At 43.5% G+C, this 22430-nt stretch overlaps 1 protein-coding gene across 1 annotated transcript in view; it reads left to right on the top strand.

The window, feature by feature from the left end:
- The window catches only part of RSBN1L (round spermatid basic protein 1 like), a 95627-nt gene that overhangs the window by 8482 nt on the left and 64715 nt on the right, over positions 1–22430 (top strand). Inside the window, exon 2 of the mRNA XM_056573479.1 lies at positions 15823–15939. Within this exon, the coding sequence (XP_056429454.1) occupies positions 15823–15939 (117 nt within the window). The remainder of the gene's footprint in view (positions 1–15822; positions 15940–22430) is intronic.

Below are 22430 nucleotides of genomic sequence, written 5' to 3'. Positions count from 1 at the left end.
CATCCGGTTTTCACCATACGGTTTTTGACTTTGCACAGTTTTTTTTCATGGAATTTATATCAAACAAGTGAAACTTTATTCAAAATGGAGTGAATATATACGTATACGTTTTTTTCTTAGAAAACTGATGCAACTGGACATCATTTTTCAACCGTATATGGGTTAAAATTTGTACACACTTTTTGATACAGTTTAGTCCGGTTTTGAGGAATCAATTTTCATCAAAAACCTGATACGGGAACTGTATTGCAAAAATGTGGTTTGCATGCACCCTGACAATGTTTACAGTAAATGGACAAAATTTTAGCTGTTTTATGGGCTGTGAAAAAAAAAAATAAAATCAGCCACAATAAAATTGAAGATTGCAGCTTTTTTTTTGGTCTTAAAAACAATTGTTTGGGCCTTTAAAATGAAGCTCAAACAATTGTGTGAACATAGCTTTAGACTGTATGCACTAGGGATCGACCGATATCGATTTTTTTTTTTAGGGCCAATACTGATAATCTGTGGCCTTTCAGGCAGATAGCCGATAATTTATACCGATATTCCAGTATAAATTATCGGCTATTTCTCCACCCCGGCTGCAGATTATCGATTTAAAGCGGGCGCTTTAAATCAACGAACTGCAGCTGCTTTTGCGGGGCTAGAGACCGCTGACTCCGCCCGCTTCTCTCCCCCTTCCTGTCCTGGGGTCCTCCTGAGTGTGTCGTCCCCCCCCCCCACATCCTCTGGCCAGAGACAGCCGCCGCCCGCTTCTCTCCCCCTGCCGGTCCTTAGTCCAACCACCGCCGCTGCCCCATTGCCTCCCCCTCCCCGATTTTATAATTACCTGTTCCCGGGGTCCGCGCTACTTCTGGCTCCGGCGGCGTCCTGAGCTGTCACTGTGTGCACGGACGGTGACGTCGCGTTGAGGATGTAACTCGTCATTGCGCAGCGCACAGCTTAACGCAGGACGCCGCAGGAGCAAGAAGTAGCGCGGACCCCCAGGAAAAGGTAATTATATAACCGGGGATGGGGGAGGCAATGGGGCAGCGGCGGTCTCTGGCCAGGGTGGTGTGTGGGGGGTGCGGAGCTGGGGGGCGGAGCATTATCGGCAAGGTAATTGCTGATTCCGATAACGTCCAAAATCGTGAATATCTGCCGATATCGGCCAAAGCGGTAATCGGTCTATCCCTAGTTATGCACGCATGTAAATATGCGAGTACACTCTTAAATACGTAGTGAGGTTCACAGGGTGAGCTTCTGCTTGCTATTCTGCATAGAATAAGGTGAGAATCCTGATCACTATCACTTCTGATGGAAAATTGACTGTTCGGTAATGCTGCTTTTTACTACAGATATCTGTGCAGCGCCCTGATAGAATTTTGAGCGGTCAGTCCTGCTCATATAGTAAACACTTGTACTGCACACTGTAATACTGTAATTCATGCCTGAAATACAATACAATGTCATCAATTTTTGGTTGTTATGGTAACTGAGCCGAATAGTCTAGCAGTTTCTGTGAGTGCAGAATAAATTGGGTTGTGGCACGCTGTGTAGCGTAGCTGTATAACCTCTTCCTGAGTGTACGTGCCCTGCCAGTGTTGGCTCTATGCCTGTATGTACAATGCACTGTTGACAGTACACAGGACTGCAGAGATTCTGCTGTTCTGCATTGATAGCTATGCAGTGTTATAGTAAATGTAAACTTATATATTAACTTCCAAATTGGGGCGTGAATGCTTCTCATATTCTCCCAAAACTAGAGCAGGTCCCTTCACAGTGAAGAGATACACAGCCAAACAATACACAAGCCCTGGGACATGTTTCCATTTGAGTATCTTGTCTCTGAGGGGAATTTATCAAGCGGACTAGACAGCATTTTTTCATCAAAATTTTTTGCAGGCTGGTACCGTGCGTTTTTTTTCCAGCATCATTTCATTAAGACTGTTTAATTTTTATGACCTCAAAGTGATCTGATTTAGATCACTTTGTGCAGTAGTCACTAATTTATGATGGGCAACTTTTCTGTGAAATGTCGCAGAAAAGTCACACGGGCCATAATTAGAAAATATCACATGGCAATTCAACCCTGCCCTATTTATCTCTATGTGACAGTTGTGTTAAGATCCGTGTGACTTTTAATACAATTGTCGCACAGCCCACCATTGCTCTGCGACATTTATTCAAAGCAGTTCAGACGGAATTCATCAAATTCTGTGCATTAATTCATAAATTTGGCGCAACCTTTTTTCTCAACTGAACAAAAGTTCAGTTTTGATAAATGCTTTCTTTTTTCTTAAAGAAAGCATTTATCAAAAATATTTTTGGGCTAAAATCACCCCCCTGTTCCCTATTGTCGAACTAGATTAGATTGCAGGGGGTCCCACAGTCTAACCACCTACTATCTGACAAATATCCCCTATCCTATGGATAAGGGTGTCTTCAGCTTTTGCAAAACTACAACTCCCAGCTTGCCCGGTCACTCGTGGCCTGGAGTTTTTGAAAAATGCTCATTCTACTGTATGGAAAAAAATAACCCTCTGCTTTCCTCCAGCACTCCTGTGGTGCCTCCAGAGTCCTGCTGTGGTCCCCGGCTGCGATTCTCTTCTTGAGTTGCCATTTGATGCCAGGGCCGCTGGCCAGTGATATCGTGCCTAGACCAGTGGTTGGCTGAGCAGCAGTATGACACACTGGGCCCAAGTCTATTGCAGCAGCTCAGAAAGAGGATTACAGGAGCAGGACATCTGGAGGCACAACAAGAATAGTGGAGGTAAGACAACTTACGTTTTGACATGATTGCTGTATTTTTTTTTTTTTTTCATTTTCCGGCTTTCTTGAAAACTGTAAAATTTACATTGGTAAAGCTTGTATAAAACATATTGGTTTTGGCTGAAATACGTGCATGAGTAACGTTGCATCAGATCCTGAAAGGGATTCTGTGATGCTCACACTTTGGCCATGAAACAAAAAGTTTGTCAGTTTTCACGAAAGCAGGAAAATGAAAAACAAACTACAACTAACATATCAAATCGTAAGTTGTCAATGCTGATAAACTATTATATTCTTATGAATTATGATTGGCTGCTGAGCGGAGCCGGTGGAGCTCCATACAGGGACAGATCTGTGGATAGAATATACAGACTTTTGTTCCATTGTATTATTATAGCAGTCTCACACTAAGGATCATTTATCATATTTAATGGAGCATAGAACCCAGACATGCTGATTGTCTTGGGGCCAATGTCTCCTTAAGAACTTGAGGAATATTTCAGTGATAGGCAGTCACTGCCCCTCCACTGGGTAGGGTTCTGTAACAAAGCGCTCCTGTTTCCACCTCTGCACTGTGATATTATGAATTGGTTTATTTCTTTAAACAAAGTTATGCATCAAGCAGTTCTTGATCTTCTGTGAGGTTGAGAACCAGCCCCAATATTTACTTTGTTTCTTACCCTTCTACTTCTGTTTGACTCTGTAAAGTAAGTGCATTCACGTATTGTGGACTTTGGTGATAAGTATTCTGGCTGCTTTCCATTTTAGTTGAATTCTCTGAGGATTGTTAAAAGCTTTGAAATCATTGAAAGAAAAAAAAAAAAAGTTCATAAATGGCACTTTGGTTCTTAACCCCTTAACGACAATGGACGTAAATGTACCTCATGGTGCCGTGGTACTTAACACACCATGATGTGCATTTACATACTGCCATGACCGCGAGCACCGGACCAGTGCTCGCATCATGGAGGCAGGTCCCGGCTGCTATCAGCAGCCAGGACCTGCCGGTAATGGCTCAGATGCTGTGATCAATACAGATCGCGGCAGTGCGATACTTTGAATGGATGATCAGATCGGCCTCAGCGCTGCCGCGGGGATCCGATCATCCAGCATGGCAGCCGGAGGTCCCCTCACCTGGCTCCGGCTGTCTCCGGGGGTCTTCTGCTCTGGTCTGAGATCGAGCAGACCTGAGCAGAAGATGACCCATAACACTGATCAGTGATATGCTCTATGCATAGCACTGAACAGTATTAGCAATCAAGTGATTGCTATAAATAGTCCCCTATGGAGACTATTAAAGTGATTTTAAAAAATGAAAAAAAATATGAAAAATCCCCTCCCCCAATAAAAAAAGTAAAACGTGCATTTTTCCCATTTTACCCACCAAAAAAGCGTAAAAAATTATACACATATTTGGTATCGCTGCGTGCGTAAAATCTGAACTATTAAAATATATTATTAATCATCCCGTACGGTGAACGGCGTAAACGTAAAAAATAGTCCAAAATTGCAGCTTTTTTGTCACCTTTTATTCCCAAAAAATTTATAAAATATATAAAAAATAAAACCTAAGCAAAAGTGGTACTGATAAAAACTACAGATCATGGCGCAAAAAATGAGCCCTCATACCGCCCCATATACGGAAAAATTTGAAAGTTATAGGTGGTCAAAATAGGGCAATTTCAAACATACTAATTTTGTTTAAATGGTTAATTTTCTTTTCTTTTTTTTTTAAAGCGGTACAATTATAGAAAAGCATATATCATGGGTATCATTTTAATCATATTGACCCACAGAATAAAGAAAACATGTAATTTTTACCGGAAAGTGTACAGCATAAAAAAAATCCAAAATTTGATAAATTGCAATTTTTCCACATAAATATTTGGTTGCGCCATACATTTTATGGTAAAATAAGTGATGTAATTACAAAGTACAATTGGTGACGCAAAAAACAAGCCCTCATATGGGTCTGTGGGTGGAAATATAAAAGTTATGATTTTTAGAAGGCGATGAGGAAAAAACTAAAATGCAAAAATAAAATTGGTCAAAAATAAAAAAGGCCAAGACAATGTCTGTACGTCCCTTAAAGACCAGGCCTGTTTCAAATCAGGGATGTCTGACTTCATCAGAGAATAACTCTGGCAATGTTTTGCCAATCACGATAATTATGACATTGTTTTTTTTTTTTGTCACAAGTTGTCCTTCATGTACATAGTAAAAGTCAAAAAAATGTTGGTGCTATTTTAACACTAATAGGTTGCATACATTTATACTTTCTGACCAAAGAGTTTATGAAACTTATACTTTCAGATGTCTACTTTAATTTCAAAGCATTTTTTTTATTAACATTTTAAATGAATTAGAAGCCTGACAATTGTACTTGAAATTTTCTAAATTTGAAAAGTACATCTTTTAAAAAACAAAAATGTTTATGTGCTATGCAAGGTTTGCAGGAATTGGAAGTTGGTAAAACATAGGAACTAGGGATCGACCGATTATCGGTATGGCCGATATTATCGGCCGATAATCACGATTTTGGGCATTATCGGTATCGGCAATTACCTTGCCGATAAGCCGATAATGCACCACCGCACCGCGACCGCCCCCCCTAACCCCCCGCCCCACCGCGTCGCACCCCCCACCGTAGTGCTGGGCGGTATACCGGTATGGATTTTTGCCCATACCGCTATACCGGTCGGGCCCCTCCCCCACCCTCCGAGTCAATAAAAAAAAAAAAAGAAAAAAAAAAATTACCCGTAATGGGGGTGGTCCGGGCCATCCATCCATCATTCCTTCCTTCCTGTAGTGTCCGGCGCCATTCCGAGTGGAGGGTGCACCGTTACGGACTGTCCTTCTCCGGGGGCCCTCTTCTCCACTCCGGGCTGGCTCCGGCCTAGAACGCTGCATAGACACCGTGACGTCAGGTGCGTCGCTGCGCACGGGCGTCACTGCGCAGCGGTGTCTATGCAGTGTACTAGGCCGGAGCCTGCCCGGAGTGGAGATGATGACCCCCGGAGAAGGACAGCCCGGACCGGTTCACCCTCCACCTGGAATGCCGCCGGAAACTACAGGAAGGAAGGATGGATGGCCCGGACCACCCTGACAGGTAGGGGAGAGAAGCAGGTGGTGGCGGCGGCCTATGCCCCCGCAAAAGCCAATGCAGTGCATTGATTTAAAGCGCCCGCTTTAAATCAATGATCTGCAGCGGTGTCGTGGGGGGATAAATAGCCGATAACTTATACCGGAATATCGGTATAAGTTATCGGCTATCGGCCCTAACCTCCACCGATTATCGGTATCGGCCCTAAAAAAAACTATATCGGTCGATCCCTAATAGGAACCCTCCCAAAATGACCCATTTTAAAAACTAGACCCCTCAAGGTATTCACTAGGGGGTACAGTGAGTGTTTTTACACAATGGTTTTTTGGCAGGAATTATTACAAAGTCAGTGTTTAAAAATTCAAAATTAGCTTTTTTTTCACAAATGTATTATTTCTGGGATATATTTTTTGTACATCGCTTCTGCTATTGAACGAAATGCACTCTATATTTTATTGAGCTGCTTGGCCCGTGTTTGGAAATCCCCCCACTTAGGCCATATTTGGTTCCTTGGCGGCGTGGTAGGACCCAGAAGAAGAGAGCCATTTGGCTTTTAGGGCATCATTTTAGACCAGATGGATTATAAACTGCACTTCATGCCTGCAAAGGGTTTTAGCTGCCAGAACCATACAGAACCCCCACAAGTGACCCCATTTTGGAAACTACATCCCCTAAAGTATTCACCTAGAAAAGGGAGTACTTTGAGTCCTTTTTGTGTTGCTGGAATGGTTACAAAGTCAGTGGAAAATGTTAAATTTATAGATTTAGATTTATATCAGTCAGTGGAAAAAAAATAGCAATTAGCTTTTTTCCCCCCAAATTCTTTTTGTGGGACATTATTTTGGTACATCACTTTTGAAATGTAGGAAATGCGCCCATATTTTATTATGCTGTTCATCCCGGGCTGGGCAGTACCACTACTTAGGCCATATCTGGTTGCCTGACTCCCTGGTAGGACCAAGAACAATACCGCACCCCTACAAGTGTATTGGCTGGACCAGGGGCCGCTCTGATCGGCATGCTGGGAGTTGTAGTTTTGCAACAGCTGGAGGTCCTCAGGTTTGAGACCACTGCTGTACGCTGTATCCCTATGCCCGGGCTGCAAAAGATAAACAAAATAAACTTTAACTTACCTACGTTGGCCTAACGCTGTTCCTGGGGACTGGAACGTCGAAGAGCCGTCAGCCTATCGCCGGTTGCAGCGATGTTCCGCCTCGGCCAGTGATGGGTTAAACGCACTGTCATGTAAGAAGCCGGCTTCTTACATGACAGTGGGCTCAGCCTATTACCTACCGCCACCGCTGGCTGCCAGTCTGAATCTCCCCTCTGTAGTGTGAACATACCCTAATATAGAGGTATGTACACTATGGCCCTAAGAGTGTTGTGTAGGTTTCTTTGTGGGTTTTAATTTCCTTCAATTTTTTCCCCCACGGTATTTGCTAAGGTTTTCTCCACATTTTCCACTACTTTTCCCTACTTTTTTTAATTTTTTTTTTAATACACATGCTCTGATCTGTCGGGTTTTCCTTGGCTCAAATCCACCACATTTTCTGTGGAACCTTAGTAAGGCTGGGTTCACACTACGATTTGAACTACGGTTCCCGAATACGGCTGGGAGGAGGTGGTCGACCACGTTTTTGCCTGCGGTCGGGAAACCGCATTCAGCTGAAAAAGCAGCTGACTGGAGGCGGCGGTTCACTCCGGTTGGCTCATAGACATACATTAACTACGGTCCCCGAATAGGGCTGAGTGCGGTCGCCGCGATTAAGCCCCGCCCCCCTCCTCCCAGCCATATACGGGAACCGTAGTTCAAATCGTAGTGTGAACCCAGCCTAAATATGTTTGGTTTTTGTGAAAATGTCGGGAACATGCCCCTTTTTGGTGACCACACCCCCTTTTCCAGACATTACGCCCCTTTTTAGGATTTTCTCAGTAAAATTGATAGTTTGGTTGTTCTCAATTCTGGCGCAAATTATGGCGCAGACAAAATTTTTGGCGCAATGCGCCAGAATCTGGCACACAACCTGACAAAACATGTCTGGTTTGCAGTAGTAAATGAGGGCCTGTCTTGAATGTTTTTACCCTCTGTTCACATTATCATGGGTTCCCTTATTAAAGGATTAATGACTGTGATGGATTTGTTTTAAAACACATCTTATTGACCAAGTGGGTTTATCACTGCAAATTTGCAACTACACTACTATAAATGTGTAGGCCTCTGCACAGGGTGAACAATTTGTGTGGGCATAGGGAGTACACATGGGCATTTTGAGTGTTGGTAGTGAATAAAGATATGGCCCTGATAGAATTTTGGCCAATATAATAACCATGTTGGTGGCTACTGTAATGAAGAGCATTCATTGTACTGATATTATGTAAGCAGCATATTTGCCAGCCATTAATGTATAAGTAGTATGCTAGTCTTCTGCTGTAGCTGGATAGTCTTTATTAAATCAGTAAGTCAGGACCTCAGGCTGCAATAAAAGTGCCTGTGTCTAATACTTAGAGCAGGGAGACTGAAGATTGGGTAATACCAGTCACTCTTGAAATGAGGCACATTGTTTTTTTATTCTGTGCTGCTGGACTCCACCCATAGGTTGTAAAAATTCAAGTTTGCATTGACATACCTACCTCTGTTTTCCTGTTGTCCTAATGACAACCGCGGTTGTGAGCTTTAATACTATGTCAGCCGGCCAGGCTGTAAGACACTCATAAACATTTCTGTCCAAACTCTGTAGATGGGTTTTTAGCATGTAGAATTAGGACGATTGTGGTCATGAGAAACACATGAGAACGTGGGTGTATGACTGACAGTGAGCAACTTTTTACCCATATGGCAACTATTTTCACTTATTTCCTATTTAGACTACCATATATACTCGAGTATATACGGTATGTTCACACAGCTGAATTTAAGTGGAATCTGCTGCAATAATTCAGCTTATAAATTCTGCAGTGTGTGAATGTGTGCTGTCCCATTCACATGGCTGTGAAAATTCTGGATTCTGCAAAAACATTAAACCTGTCCAGAGTTTTTACAAAATTTCATGCAGAGCTCCATTGTGGTAAATGGAACTCTCAACTATTGTGGAGCGCACAAAAATTCTGCATCAATTCTGCACATAATCCACAAAACTGCTAAAAATCAGCAGAATGTAAACGGAATCACAGAATTGCTGTCATGTGAACGACCTTTACTATATTGCATTTTCCCTTTTGAGGCAATGGAGGGTTAGGTGGGAATTTGTTATTTTTGAAGGGTTTTTTATTTTTTCGTATTTTATTTTATTTATAAATTTTTTGCCTATTTTTGTTGCAGTGGTTTGATACAGGTATTTTCTACATCAAGTGTGCAACTTTTAATATAGATTTTTAGAGCTGTTGACTATATGGTTGTTTGGTTACACATTTTTCTGTGGTAATAGATTTACTTTGTGCTTCTTTTCAAAAACACCCAACCCTGTGCTGACTCCATAAAGTTATAATAGCCAAAGTTACCACACGCCTTGCAATAAAATAACACATGCTAAACAGGTTAACAGTTGAAAAAAAAAAAATCCTCTCCTTAGCTTTGTTTTTCCTTAACCCCTTAAGGACCAAGCCCATTTTCACCTTAAAGGACATGTGACCGGTGCTCACTTTTCTTATTGTATCTGTTCCGGGCTGCAAAAGAAAAAGAAAAAAAGCTTTCTCTTGCCTGCCTATGCTCCACCGGTGCTCCGGTACGGGTATTCGGTCCCGGGGCTATATTCTTCTTACTTCCTGTTAGCCCGGCACGTCACACAGAGCTTCAGCCTATCACTGGCCGAGGCAGGACATCGCAGGAAATCTTTTATTTTGCAGCCCGGAACGGATAAAATAAGAAAAGTGAGCACCGGACATGTCCTTTAAGGACCAGACCAATTTTATTTTTGCGTTTTTTGTTGTTTCCTCCTCTCCTTCTAAAATCCATAACTCCTTTACAATTTCCATCTACAGACCCATATAAGGGCTTGTTTTTTGCATGACCAATTGTACTTTGTAATGAAACCTCTCATTTTAACATAAAATGTACGGCGAACCCCCCCAAAAACTTTTTTAGGGAGGAAATTTAAATGAAAACCACAATTTTGCGCATTTTGGAGGATTTTGTTTTCACACTTTACAGTAAAAATGACGTGTTCTTTATTCTGTGGTTCAATACGATTAAAATGATACCCATGATACTTTTATATTTTTGTTCCGCTTAAAAAAATCTAAAACTTTTTGTACAAAATAAGTAATCTAAAATCGCCCTATTTTGACCACCTATAACTTTTTCATTTTTCCATATATAGGGCATTATGAGGGCTCATTTTTTGCGCCGTCATCTGTACTTTTTATTGATACCACATTTGCATATATAAAACTTTTAGATCATTTTTTTATAAATTTTTTTTAAATAAAAGCATCATTTTTAGACTTTTTAAATTTTTTTACGTTTACGCCATTCACCGTACGGGATAATTAACATTATATTTTGATAGTACGGACATTTACGCACGAGCGATACCAAATATGTTTATAAAAAATGATGCTTTTTGGGGGTAAAATGGGGAAAAACTGACAATTTTTATTGGGGGGAGGGGATTTGTTCCACTTATTTTTTTGTACTTTTTTATTTTAAAATTTTTCAACTTTTATTTTACACTTTTTGTGTCCCCATAGGGGACTATCTATAGCAATCCTTTGATTGCTAATACTGTTCAGTGCTATGTCTTCTGCTCGATCTCAGACCAGAGCAGAAGATCCCGGGAGCCGGCCGGAGCCAGGTGAGGGGACCTCCGGCCGCCATGCTGGACGATTGGATCGCCGCGCAGCGCTACGGGCGATCCGATCATCCATTGAAAGTACCGCACTGCCGCAGATACCGTGATCTGTATTGATCACGGCATCTGAGGGGTTAATGGCGGACATCCGCATGATCTTGGATGTCGGCCATTACTGGCGGGTCCCCGGCTGCTACTAGCAGCTGGAACCTGCCGTGTATGACGCGAGCACCGTTCCGATGCTCGCGGTCATACACAGGACGTAAATGTACGTCCTGGTGCGGGAAGTCCCGCCAAACCAGGACGTACATTTACGTCTGTGGTCGTTAAGGGGTTAAAAAATATATAATTTTTTTCCCCCCTCAAATAACAAATTAATACAATGCTGTTGAAGGTGCAAAACGAGTATATGACTAAAGTAGTATATAACTATAACAAGGTATATGTAATAAAGAGGAAGAGAGAAATGGCGTCTCATATCATATCTGTCGATTAGTTATGTGGAAATCCTATTGCCAAACGCCCGGGTCATGCAGTTCAGGGTGTCGGGCAGGTGAATTTTTCATGCATTTAGCCCTGCTTTGGCGGTGCGATCACCTGTGGGGTCAGCCAGAGGGCTTAACTCTTATCCCATGGATGCCGTGGATCTGCAATTGATTGAGCCTGTCTGGAGGTGGATCTACCAAATGAGCACAGATCACACAGATCAGTGGAGTTCAATATAACTGCATTGATCTGTATGAGGAATCTAATGATTCCTCCTTAACCCCTTAAGGACGCAGATCATTTTCACCTTAAGGACTGAGCCCTTTTTTGTAATTCTGACCACTGTCACTTTAAGCATTAATAACTCTGGGATGCTTTTACCGACTATTCTGATTTTGAGATTTGTTTTCTCGTGACATATTCTACTTTATTTTGGTGGTAAATTTTCGTCGTTACTTGCAACCTTTCTTGGTGAAAAATCCCCAAATTTCCTAAAAATGTTGCATTTTTCTAACATTGAAGCCCTCTGCTTGTAAGGAAAATGGATACCGTATAAGCCGACCCGAACATAAGCCGAGGCCCCTAATTTCACCCCAAAAACCCAGGAAAAGTTATTGACTCGACTATAAGCCTAGGGTGGGAAATACATCATCCCCCTATCATCCAGACCCCCCGTCATTAACCCCCTCATCATCATCACCCTGTCATCATCCCCCCTTCATCACCGCCTGTCATCATCCCCCCCCTTCATCAGCACTGCCTATCATCCCACTCCCCTTATCATCCCCCCCTTCATCATCACTGCCTATCATCCCACTCCCCTTATCATCCCACCGCCCCTTCATCATCCCCTTGTCATTATCCCACCCCCCCCTTCATCATCCCCTTGTCATGATCACACCCCCCCCCTTCATCATCACCACGTCATCAGCCCCCCTCCCCCACCCTTTCATCATCACCGCTTGTCAATGTCTGATACAGTGGTCTTCAACCTGCGGACCTCCAGATGTTTCAAAACTACAACCTCCAGCAAGCCCGGGCAGCCATTGGCTGTCCGGGCTTGCTGGGAGTTGTAGTTTTGAAACATCTGGAGGTCCGCAGGTTGAAGACCACTGCGGCCTTCGACATCATCCAGCCCCCCCCCCCCCTCACCCCCTTTAGTTCTATACTATAATATATAACTATATTTAGTTCTGTACTCACCTCCGCTCGACGGGACGTTAGGGTGTGCTGGTCCGGGCCATCTGTGCTGCAGGGACAGTCCGGTGCAGAGGGATAGTCGTTCCGGGCTGTCAATCTTCACCGGGGGGCCTCTTCTCCGCGCTTCGGCCCCGGAATAGATTCATTGCCTAACGACGACGCACAGGGACGTTACTCATGAACGTCCCTGTGCGTCGTCGTCAAGGCAACGTGACTATTCCAGGGTCGGGCCCGAAGCGCAGAGACGAGGCCCCCCCCCCCCCCCGGTGAAGATGGACAGCCCGGAACGACTATCCCTCCGCACCAGACTGTCCCTACAGCACAGATGGCCTGGACCAGCGCACCCTAACGTCCCGCCGAGCGGAGGGGAGTACAGAACTAAAGGGGGTGAGGGGGGGGGGGGGGGGGGGCTGGATGATGTTGAAGACCACTGCGGGTGGAGAGTTCACTCGAGTATAAGCCGAGGGGGGGTTTTCAGCACGAAAAATTGTGCTGAAAAACTTGGCTTATACTCGAGTATATACGGTATTCAAAATAAATGTTATATTGATTCACAAATACAATAGGTCTACTTTATGTTGGCATCATAAAATGGACATATTTTTACTTTTTCAAAAAATTAGAGGGCTTCAAAGTATAGCAGCAATTTTCAAAATTTTCATGAAAATTGCAAAATCTGAAGGGACAATGTTACAGAACTACAACTCCCAGCATGCCTGGGCAGTCTAGGCATGCTGAGAGTTGTAGTTTGGCACCACTGTAATAGTGGAAAAATAAAAATGTTATAGGGGTCAGAATATATATATTTTTTTAGTTTACAAATTTTTTAAATTAATAAAACATGATTGAAACTAAACAAATTTGGTATTGCTGTAATCAGTGGAATCCTGTATTATCTCTACTGGTGTTATCTTTCACTGTAAAATTGTGAGAAGAAAGAAATTACTGGGAAATAAGCTAAACAAAACGGGAAGTATCTGCAAGATTTCAGTATTATCAAACATAGATGTAAAATATACGGAATGGAAAATTAACAGAAGTAACCAAAAATTCTTAAATATAGTTAATAAAACAAAATTCTTCTAAAGAAGTAATTTTCTGAGGACAAATTCTCTTTAGGATCTGCCTCAAAGGACATACAACTAAGTAAATGTTAGCCATCCGTTTAGTAGTATTTGTGCTGTGAATTCTGAGCTTAAAGGGGTACTCCGCCCCTAGACATCTTATCCCCTATCCAAAGGATAGGGGATAAGATGTCAGATTGCCGGGGTCCCGCTGCAGCACCCCGCTATCATTACTGCGCAGAGCGAGATCGCTCTGCACATAATGATGGGCAATACAGGGGCCGTAGCATCGTTACGTCGTGGCTCCGCCCCTCGTGACATCATGGCCCGCCCCTGTCAATACAAGTCTATGGTAGGGGCGTGGCGATCGTCACGCCCCCTGCCATAGACTTGCGTTAAGGGGACGAGCCGTGATGTAATGAGGGGCGGAGCCATGACGTCACACTGCTCCGGCCCCTGTATTGCCCATCATTATGTGCAGAGCGATCTCGCTCTGCGCAGTAATGATAGCGGGGTGCTGCAGCGGCGATCCCCGGGGTCCCCAGCAGCGGGACCGCGGTGATCTAACATCTTATCCCCTATCCTTGGGATAGAGGATAAGATGCCAGGGGCGGAGTACCCCTTTTAAGGCTAAGTTGCCACTGCAGTTTTTGAGCCACGCAATTAGCTAGACACCCCCAATAAAGAAGTGGTTCTGCAGGTGGTGACCACAGACCACTTCTCAGTTCCTATGCTTCCTGGCTGATGTTTTGGTCACTTTTGAATGCTGGCGGTGCTTTCACTCTAGTGGAAACATTAGACTGAGTCTACAACCCACACAAGTGGCTCAAGTAGTCCAGCTCATCCAGGATGGCACATCAATGCAAGCTGTGGCAAGAAGGTTTGCTTTGCCTGTCAGCGTAGTGTCCAGAGCATGGATGCACTACCAGGAGACAGGCCAGTACATCCGGAGACATGGAGAAGGCCGTAGTAGGGCAACAACCCAGCAGCATGACAACTACCTCTGCCTTTGTGCAAGGAGGAGCACTGCCAGAGCCCTGCAAAATGACCTCCAGCAGGCCACAAATGTGCATTTGTCTACTCAAATTGTCAGAAACAGACTCTATGAGGGTGGTTATGAGGGCCCGACGTCCACAGGTGGCAGTTGTGCTTACAGTCCAACACCGTGCAGGACATTTGGCATTTGCCGGAGAACGCCAAGATTAGTGGTAAATTCGCCACTGGCGCCCTGAGCTCTTCACAGATTAAAGCAGGTTCACACTGAGCACATGTGACAGATGTGAAAGAGTCTGGAGAACGTTCTGCTGCCTGCAACATCCTCCGCATGACTGGTTTGGCGCTGGGTCAGTTAATGTGTGGGGTGGCATTTCCTTGGGGGGTGGGGGGGTGGTGCACAGCCCCCCATCTGCTTGCCAGAGGTAGCCTGACTGCCATTGGGTACCGATAGGTGATCCTCAGACCCCTTGTGAGACCATATGCTAGTGCGGTTGGCCCTGGGTTCCTCCTAATGCAAGACAATGCTAGACCTCATGGCTGGAGTGTGTCAGCAGTTCCTGCAAGAGGAAGGCATTAATGCTATGGACTGGCCCGCACGTTCCCCAGACCTGAATCCGATTGAGCACATCTGGGACATCATGTCTCGCTCCATCCACCAATGCCACGTTGCACCACAGACTGTCCAGGAGTTGGCGGATGCTTTAGTCCAGGTCTGAGAGGACATCCCTCAGGAGACCATCCACCACCTCATCAGGAGCATGCCCAGGCATTGTAGGGAGGTCATACGGGCACGTGGAGGCCACACACACTACCGAGCCTCATTTTGACTTGTTTTAAGGACATTACATGAAAGTTGGATCAGCCTGTAGTGGGGTTTTCCACTTTGATTTTGAGTGCGAGTCCATATCCAGACCTCCATGGGTTGATAAATTTCATTTCCATTGATAATTTTTGTGTGATTTTGTTGTCAGCACATTCAACTTGGTAAAGGCAAACGTATTTCATATGATTAGTTCATTCATTCAGATCTAGGATGTGTTATCTTAGTGTTCCCTTTATTTTGCGCGGTGTTTAAGTCCTTCCTTTATATGTCCTATTCCTTTTGAAATACATTTCTGGCTTTGGCTCAAAAACTGCAGTGGCAGATATCCAAAAACTGCCCGAAAAAAAAACAAGTGGAGACTTAGCCTTAGAAAGACACTGCAGAAATGTTGCTCTTTATTCTAGTTTATCTCGTAAGGAGTCACATTGAACGGTTTTTCTAGCATTTTCATGTTTGCCTAAAAATTCTGACTCCATGCAACTGTTTAATTTCTTTGACAGCAGTTATTTATGGAGGTAGGTTATTGAAATGATTTGACATCTTAGCATTTTATCTTCAAAATTCCTTCACTTTTCTTTCAAAACATGATTAAATTTTATTTTCTCCAAAAAGGTGAAATGAAAGAGAAAATTAAGATCAAGGATAAGGAAAAACAGAAGGAAAAAAAGAAACATAAATTGATGAATGAGTCCAAGAAGGAGAATGGAGAAGTGAAGTTACTGCAAAAAGGTACGTGTCCAGGGCTGTGTTCTAAAGAACAAAATGTTCTTCATCCTGGGTGGAAAGCTCCTCTATGGTTTGCTAACTGAGGGTTTGCACACGAGGCCAAGTATTGTTCTAGTGGTGGGCTTGTGTTTTTTTTTTTTTTTTTTTGTACGCTTTCATGTTTTGTACCGTTCCACGTTAGAAAAAATGAAGAGCAGCAGAATATTAAAAGCTAGGTTAGAGAATAAGTAAAACCTCTTTTTGGGCATGTAAATTACTCATTTCTACGGTAATTTTTTACTTAGCTTTGGGCCCATTTCTCTTAATCATCATGGAGATGTGACTCCAATCAAGGTCTAAAAAGCTGTGGTAAATTCAGTTAATTGGACAAGATTTGGAAAGATACAGGACTGTCTATATGTTTTACAGCTGACAATGCATATCAGAGCAGTTGCCAAGCCATGAGGGGGAAGCAGCTGCCTGTAGAGCTCAGACAGGATTGTGTGGAGGCACAAATCTAAGGAAAGTAAAAGAGCATTTCTGCTGCAGTAAATGTCAAATATACAGATCAAAAGCATGTTCAAACAGTGTGACAATGTCATGGACCTGACTAAAAAAATAAAATATAAAAATCAGTTGTGGTGCATTCCTTTACTGTAATCAAGCTATTAGACAGACAAGGGGCTCATGGGAGGGTTTTGCCCACCAGACAATTGGTATAGAAGGGATACCTGACCAGACAGTCATTCACAAAAAGCAATTAATGTCCTCCCAGTCTCCATAATTCTTAAATGGATGATGAAGTGTGGAACAACCAGGACTTTTCCTAGATCTGGCCACCCAACAAAACTAATAAATGCGATAAAATGGCCTTGCTAAGAGAGGCAACCAAGAATACAATGATCATCCTTGCTGAGCTCCAAAGCTCACTGCAGCACTCCACCTTTTGTGACCAGAAAGAAGCCTCTCCACACTAAAGGGGTACTCTGCCCCTAGACATCTTATCCCCATCCAATGGATAGGGGATAAGATGTCTGATCGCATGGATTCTGCCACTGGGGACCCCCATGGTCTCGCCTCCGGCACCCAGACATCCGGTGCATGGAACTTTCTCCGTGCCGGATGACTGGCGGTGTGGGGCGGAGGCTCGTGACGTCAGTCATGCCTCCTCAATGCAAGTCTTTGGGAGGGGGCGTGACTGTGCTGCATCTGACGCTCTAAACGAATGCTGGGTGCAGCAGGGAGATCGTGGGGGGTCCCCAGTGGTGGACAACATTCTCTAGTCTGATGAAACAAAGATTAAACTTTTTGACTCTATTCTAAGGATCTATTCACATGGCAATGTACGCGGGACTGCGGAATCATATGGAAGTGTATCGGGCTTTCATTTCGGGCAAAATTCCGCCTGTGTGAATAGACCCTTAGTCATGTCTGGAGAAAACCAGCCACTGCTAATCACCTGCTTAGTACCATCCCCATAGTGTAGCATTATGGTAGCAAGAACATTCTGTGGGGTATGTTTTGTTGCTAGAACAGGAAGACTGGTCAAGGTTGAGGAAAAGCTGAATAGAGCAAGTTACAGTAATTCGATTTGTCACAAACTTCTCGGCTCAGCATTTGCTGACTTTTCCTGCATAAATTAGTTCAGCTCTCAGGAGCTCCAGTGGGCTGGAAAATGTGGATACAGTCCTAGTCCTAGAGGACTCTCTCCTAGGACTGTATCCACCTTTTCCAGCCCACTGGAGAACCTGAAAGCTGAACTAATTTATGCAGGAAAAGTCAGCAAATGCTGAGCTGAGAAGTTCGTGACTAATCACATTTACTATAACTTTGCTCATCTCTACAAAGTATATTCTTAAAACCTGATCTGAATGTTCTGGGCCAAAGGTTCACCTTACAACAAGACAATGGGGGAGATTTATCAAAGCCTAAAGAGGAAAAGCTGACCAATTGCCCATAGCAACCAATCAGATTGCAGCTTTTATTTTTCAAATCTGATTAGTTGCTATGGGCACCTGGTCAACTTTTCTTCTGCATAGTTTTTGTAAATCTCCCCCTGTGATCCTACGCACACAGTCAGAACAACACATGAAAGGCTTAGTGACAGCTCTGGATGTCCTTCAGTGGCCCAGTCAGAGCCTTCACTACAACCCAGCTGAACATCTCTGGAGAGATGGAGAGCAAAGATTTTAAACATGCTGCTTCCACTATCACTACTACGGTTATAAGGCCGCCACATAATGAAATGTGAGAAAGGGAAGGGGTCTGAAGACTTTCTGACTGCATTGTAGAATTTCTTTGTGTTCTAATAGAAATTATTTTCTCTGACTCTTGGGCCCCGTACACATCTTTACTGCAGTCTGTGCATTACAAGTAGAGATGAGCGAACTTACAGTAAATTCGATTAGTCACGAACTTCTCGGCTCGGCAGTTGATGACTTATCCTGCGTAAATTAGTTCAGCCTTCAGGTGCTCCGGTGGGCTGGAAAAGGTGGATACAGTCCTAGGGAAGAGTCTCCTAGGACTGTATCCACCTTTTCCAGCCCGCCGGAGCACCTGAAAGCTGAACTAATTTATGCAGGATAAGTCATCAACCGCCGAGCCGAGAAGTTCGTGACGAATCGAATTTACTGTAAGTTCGCTCATCTCTAATTACAAGGTTTCTGTATTACAAGGTTTCTATAAATGAGTGCCTGTTTAATGGTTTGCTGTTTATCTGAATTTTTAGTTCTTGCACTTGGTTGTGGGGATTTCACTGACATGCAGTGGTACAAATACAGGCTTGATAGACTGGTTTCTCCCTACATCATACGCATTCCTGCACACAAATGTTCTTTTTAGTTGGACCATGGGTGATAAACAAAACATAGGATCCCAGATGTCAGTCAGGCTTATTAGAGCTAGTTTAGGCAAGCTTATGTTAGGTTACCTTCATACCTGTGAAGGTATGAAGGTCAGCATAGCAATGCTCAGCATGGCAGCTTAGTTCTCCCACAGAACTTTACTCACAGTAATACGCAGCTATCTATTAATCTTTATTTCCTAATGTATAGGCCTAGGGGCAAAAATTCTTGTGATCAAGAATTGTCAGGAACATAAGTCTATTAGAGCTCATAGGTGGCATCAATCCTGCGAAAGGGTACTTTATAGACTGCAGCATAGACACAGCAATTGATAAACAAGTGGTGAACAGGAAATGTTAACACCCTTAAAAAGTACCAATCACCAAATAAACTGTTCTAAACTAACTCGGACTAGATTCCCTAACTACTCCTAACACTCCTCCAGCCCTTAAAAAAAAATCTAAGCTTTAAAAAGTTGTGTATCATTTCCCAGCAGGAAAAAGTAGGCGCTTCCCAGCAGGCAAAGCCTGCTGGGGAACACTTCTGCCCTCACATGGTTGCAGTGCTGTGACTGTGAAGACCTCAGCTTTCAGTCTGTGTTGCTATCAGTGAGGCTCTCCTGCAGGTTTCAGTCTGTGCAGCTTTCTGTGAGAGTCTGTGGAGCTTTCACTTTCTGTGCAGCTGTCAATCAAGCTCAGTGCAGCCAGAAGCACTTCCTGAGTTTTGACTCCTGCCAGGTAGGGAGGAGAATAAACTCGCTGTATTCATTGTGGCAGTGAACAGAACAATTTTTTTTTATTTTTTATTGCTTTTAGAATTATCAACATAAGGGAATTAAAATTTTTTTATAATAATAAAAAAAAAACTGTTCTAAAATGGAGCAAAATCTAGTTGTCCCTCATGATGATCCACTTGTCCGGGCCAGTTTTTGCTTTTACACTCGCTTGTTTTTCCTCCTCACCCAATAATAGCCATAAATAACTACTATGATACCTTTAAATTTTTCCATAAAATATTCTCCGAAACAAAAAATATTGGTTAAGGGAAATTGAAATGGTAAGATATTTTTGCTAATTTAGTGGTTTTCTCTTCTACACCATTTACCTTATGGTCAGCTAACATATTTTGATACTTTAGGCCAGCCCAATTACAGCAATATAGGATTTGTATAGTTTGTCATGTTTTACAAATTTAAAAAAAAATTCTGAACTTTTTCGAATTTTGAATTGCTCTTTTCTGACCCCTGTAGCTTTTTTTTCTTTATTTTTGCATACAAGGCTGAGGGCTTATTTTTTTTGTGCCATAATCAATGTTTTGTATCTGTACAATTTTGGTATTGATCTGACTTTTTATGGTCTATTCACACGTACAGTATTCCGTGCAGATTTAATGCGCAGGATTTTCTGCTGCAGATTTCAATGTAAACTGACTTGAAATTCTGCGCATCAAATCTGCGCTTCAAATATGCGCAGAATATTGTACGTGTGAATAGACTCTTAATCACTTCTTTCTGGGATATTATAAAAATTACAATTCTGTTTTTTTACTTTTACCACGTTTTTGCCTGCGGTCGGGAAACCGCATACGGCCGAAAACGAAGCCGACCGGAGGCTGCGGTTCACTCCGGTCGGCTCATAGACTTGCATTAAATACGGTTCCCGAATACGGCTGAGTGCGGGCGCCGCAATTAAGCCCCGCCCCCTCCTCCCAACCGTATACAGGAACCGTATTTAAAAAAAACGTGGTGTGAACCCAGCCTAAGCCCTCCGGCTACCTCTATAGTGGATTGCTACTTAAATCAGCTGGGGGCCGCAGAGTATGGAGTGGGCACGAGTCCGGAGCCCGCTTCATACACTCCTCTGAGCGCAGCCGTGCTTCTTGGGGGCTTTCAGGTCTGGCCCTACTTGCCCGAAGCAGGGCTAAGGAACTGAAAAATTCACCTGCCAGACGCCTGGAACTGTATGTCCTGGGCGTCGGCCGTTAGGATTTCCACATCCCTGACATAAATATGTTTAAAATGTAATTGAATGGGAAAGTGTCTGATAATTACACAAGGAACACTAGATTAAACGTTGTATTTGGTGACATGTACTCTTTAATGACCAGGCCTGAGTGGTCTTTAATCCCTTTTAAGACAGCCTATTTTGGCCTTAAGAATCTTTGCATCTTAGTATTTTCTCCTTGCATAACCTTAATTTTTTTTCATCCATAGACCCATGTGAGGGCTTGTTTTTTGCGTGACCAATTTTACTTTGTAATGACATCCTTTATTTTGCTATAAAATTATGTCGCAACCCAAAAAATTCCTATCACGCCCCCTCCCATAGTCATGTCTGAAGCGGGCGTGGCGGGACGTAACTAAGGGGCGTGGCATTACATCACATCTAGAGTCCTGGAAAGAAAGCGGGTGTTGCACGGAGATCGCGGGGGGTCCCAGCGGTGGGCCCCCCGCGATCAGACATCTAATCCCCTATACTTTGCATAGGGGATAAGATGTCTTTGGCCAGATAACCCCTTTAAGTCTGGCCTCGTTCGTGTTCACTGATGTTTTACAGATCTGTGCTCTATGCAGCGGACTGCACATAGGCATCCTGTAAATAAATTATACAACACCATATATACTTGCAGTGTGAATGTAGCCTAAGTCTTTCTGCCTTGGTCTATACCAGTCTTTTGTTTTAAAACCTAAGAAAGGTTCTCTAGGATTAGAAAAAAGAAAGGGACATTGGGGGGGGAATTTAACGCAAAAAATCTGATAGAATTTTTCATAGCCATGTCTATGGTTAAGTTTACCATAGAGCACTTTCTACTGTAGAATTGAATTTATTAACTGCGTGGTATTTTTTTTTGTTTTAAACGCAAAAAAAATTCACAAATGCACTTTTCTTGCGCAAATATTAATCACCTCGAAAGACACGTACCACTTCTAAAACATCTGAGAATTATATGAACTATTTTGGGACAGTTAGGACTACTACTCCCATCATGGACAGACTCTGCCCATGATGGGAGTTATAGTCCAGAGGCAGAGGTCATTCTCCAGAGACCCGCTGCGATACGCATTTATTAACTGTAAAAGCAGGCGGTACATGCGGCTACACTGCGCTGCCCGCCGACTCCTGTATACTGTATCACATTTCATAATCCCCGCCCGGGAGACGGGAGCTCTGATTGGTGAATAGCTATTCACCAATCAGAGCTCCTGTCTCGCGGCGGCAATTATGAATTATGAGCGGTGTATACAGGAAACGGCAGGCTGCGCAGTGTATCCGCATTTGCCGCCGGTTTTACAGTTAATAAATGCAGATGGCTGCAGGTCTCTGGAGAATGACCTTCTGCGATCTGACCCTCAGCCCCTGAACTATAACTCCCATCATGGACGGAGTCTGTCCATGATAGGAGTAGTAGTCCTAAGTCTCGCATCCGTGGTATGATCAAGTGCTATCCCTCAGCGCTGCGGTACTACAACTACTCCCATCATGGGACAGACTCTGTCCCATGATGGGAGTAGTAGACAGAGGGCAGAGGGACAGATCGAGCTACACAGTCCAGCCCTAACTCTGTTCTCATTATGTGTTTTGCATAATGGGAACAGAGCCTTCCTGGCTGTGTGTCCCCAAACATGGAGACTCCAGCTGTAGCTTAACTACAGCCCCCATGATGGGAGTTGTA

The sequence above is a fragment of the Hyla sarda genome, chromosome 4, assembly GCF_029499605.1.
Source record: "Hyla sarda isolate aHylSar1 chromosome 4, aHylSar1.hap1, whole genome shotgun sequence".
Taxonomy (NCBI): domain Eukaryota; kingdom Metazoa; phylum Chordata; class Amphibia; order Anura; family Hylidae; genus Hyla; species Hyla sarda.
Note: the sequence above shows the minus strand (reverse complement) of the source record. Positions and strands in the feature narration are given on the sequence as shown.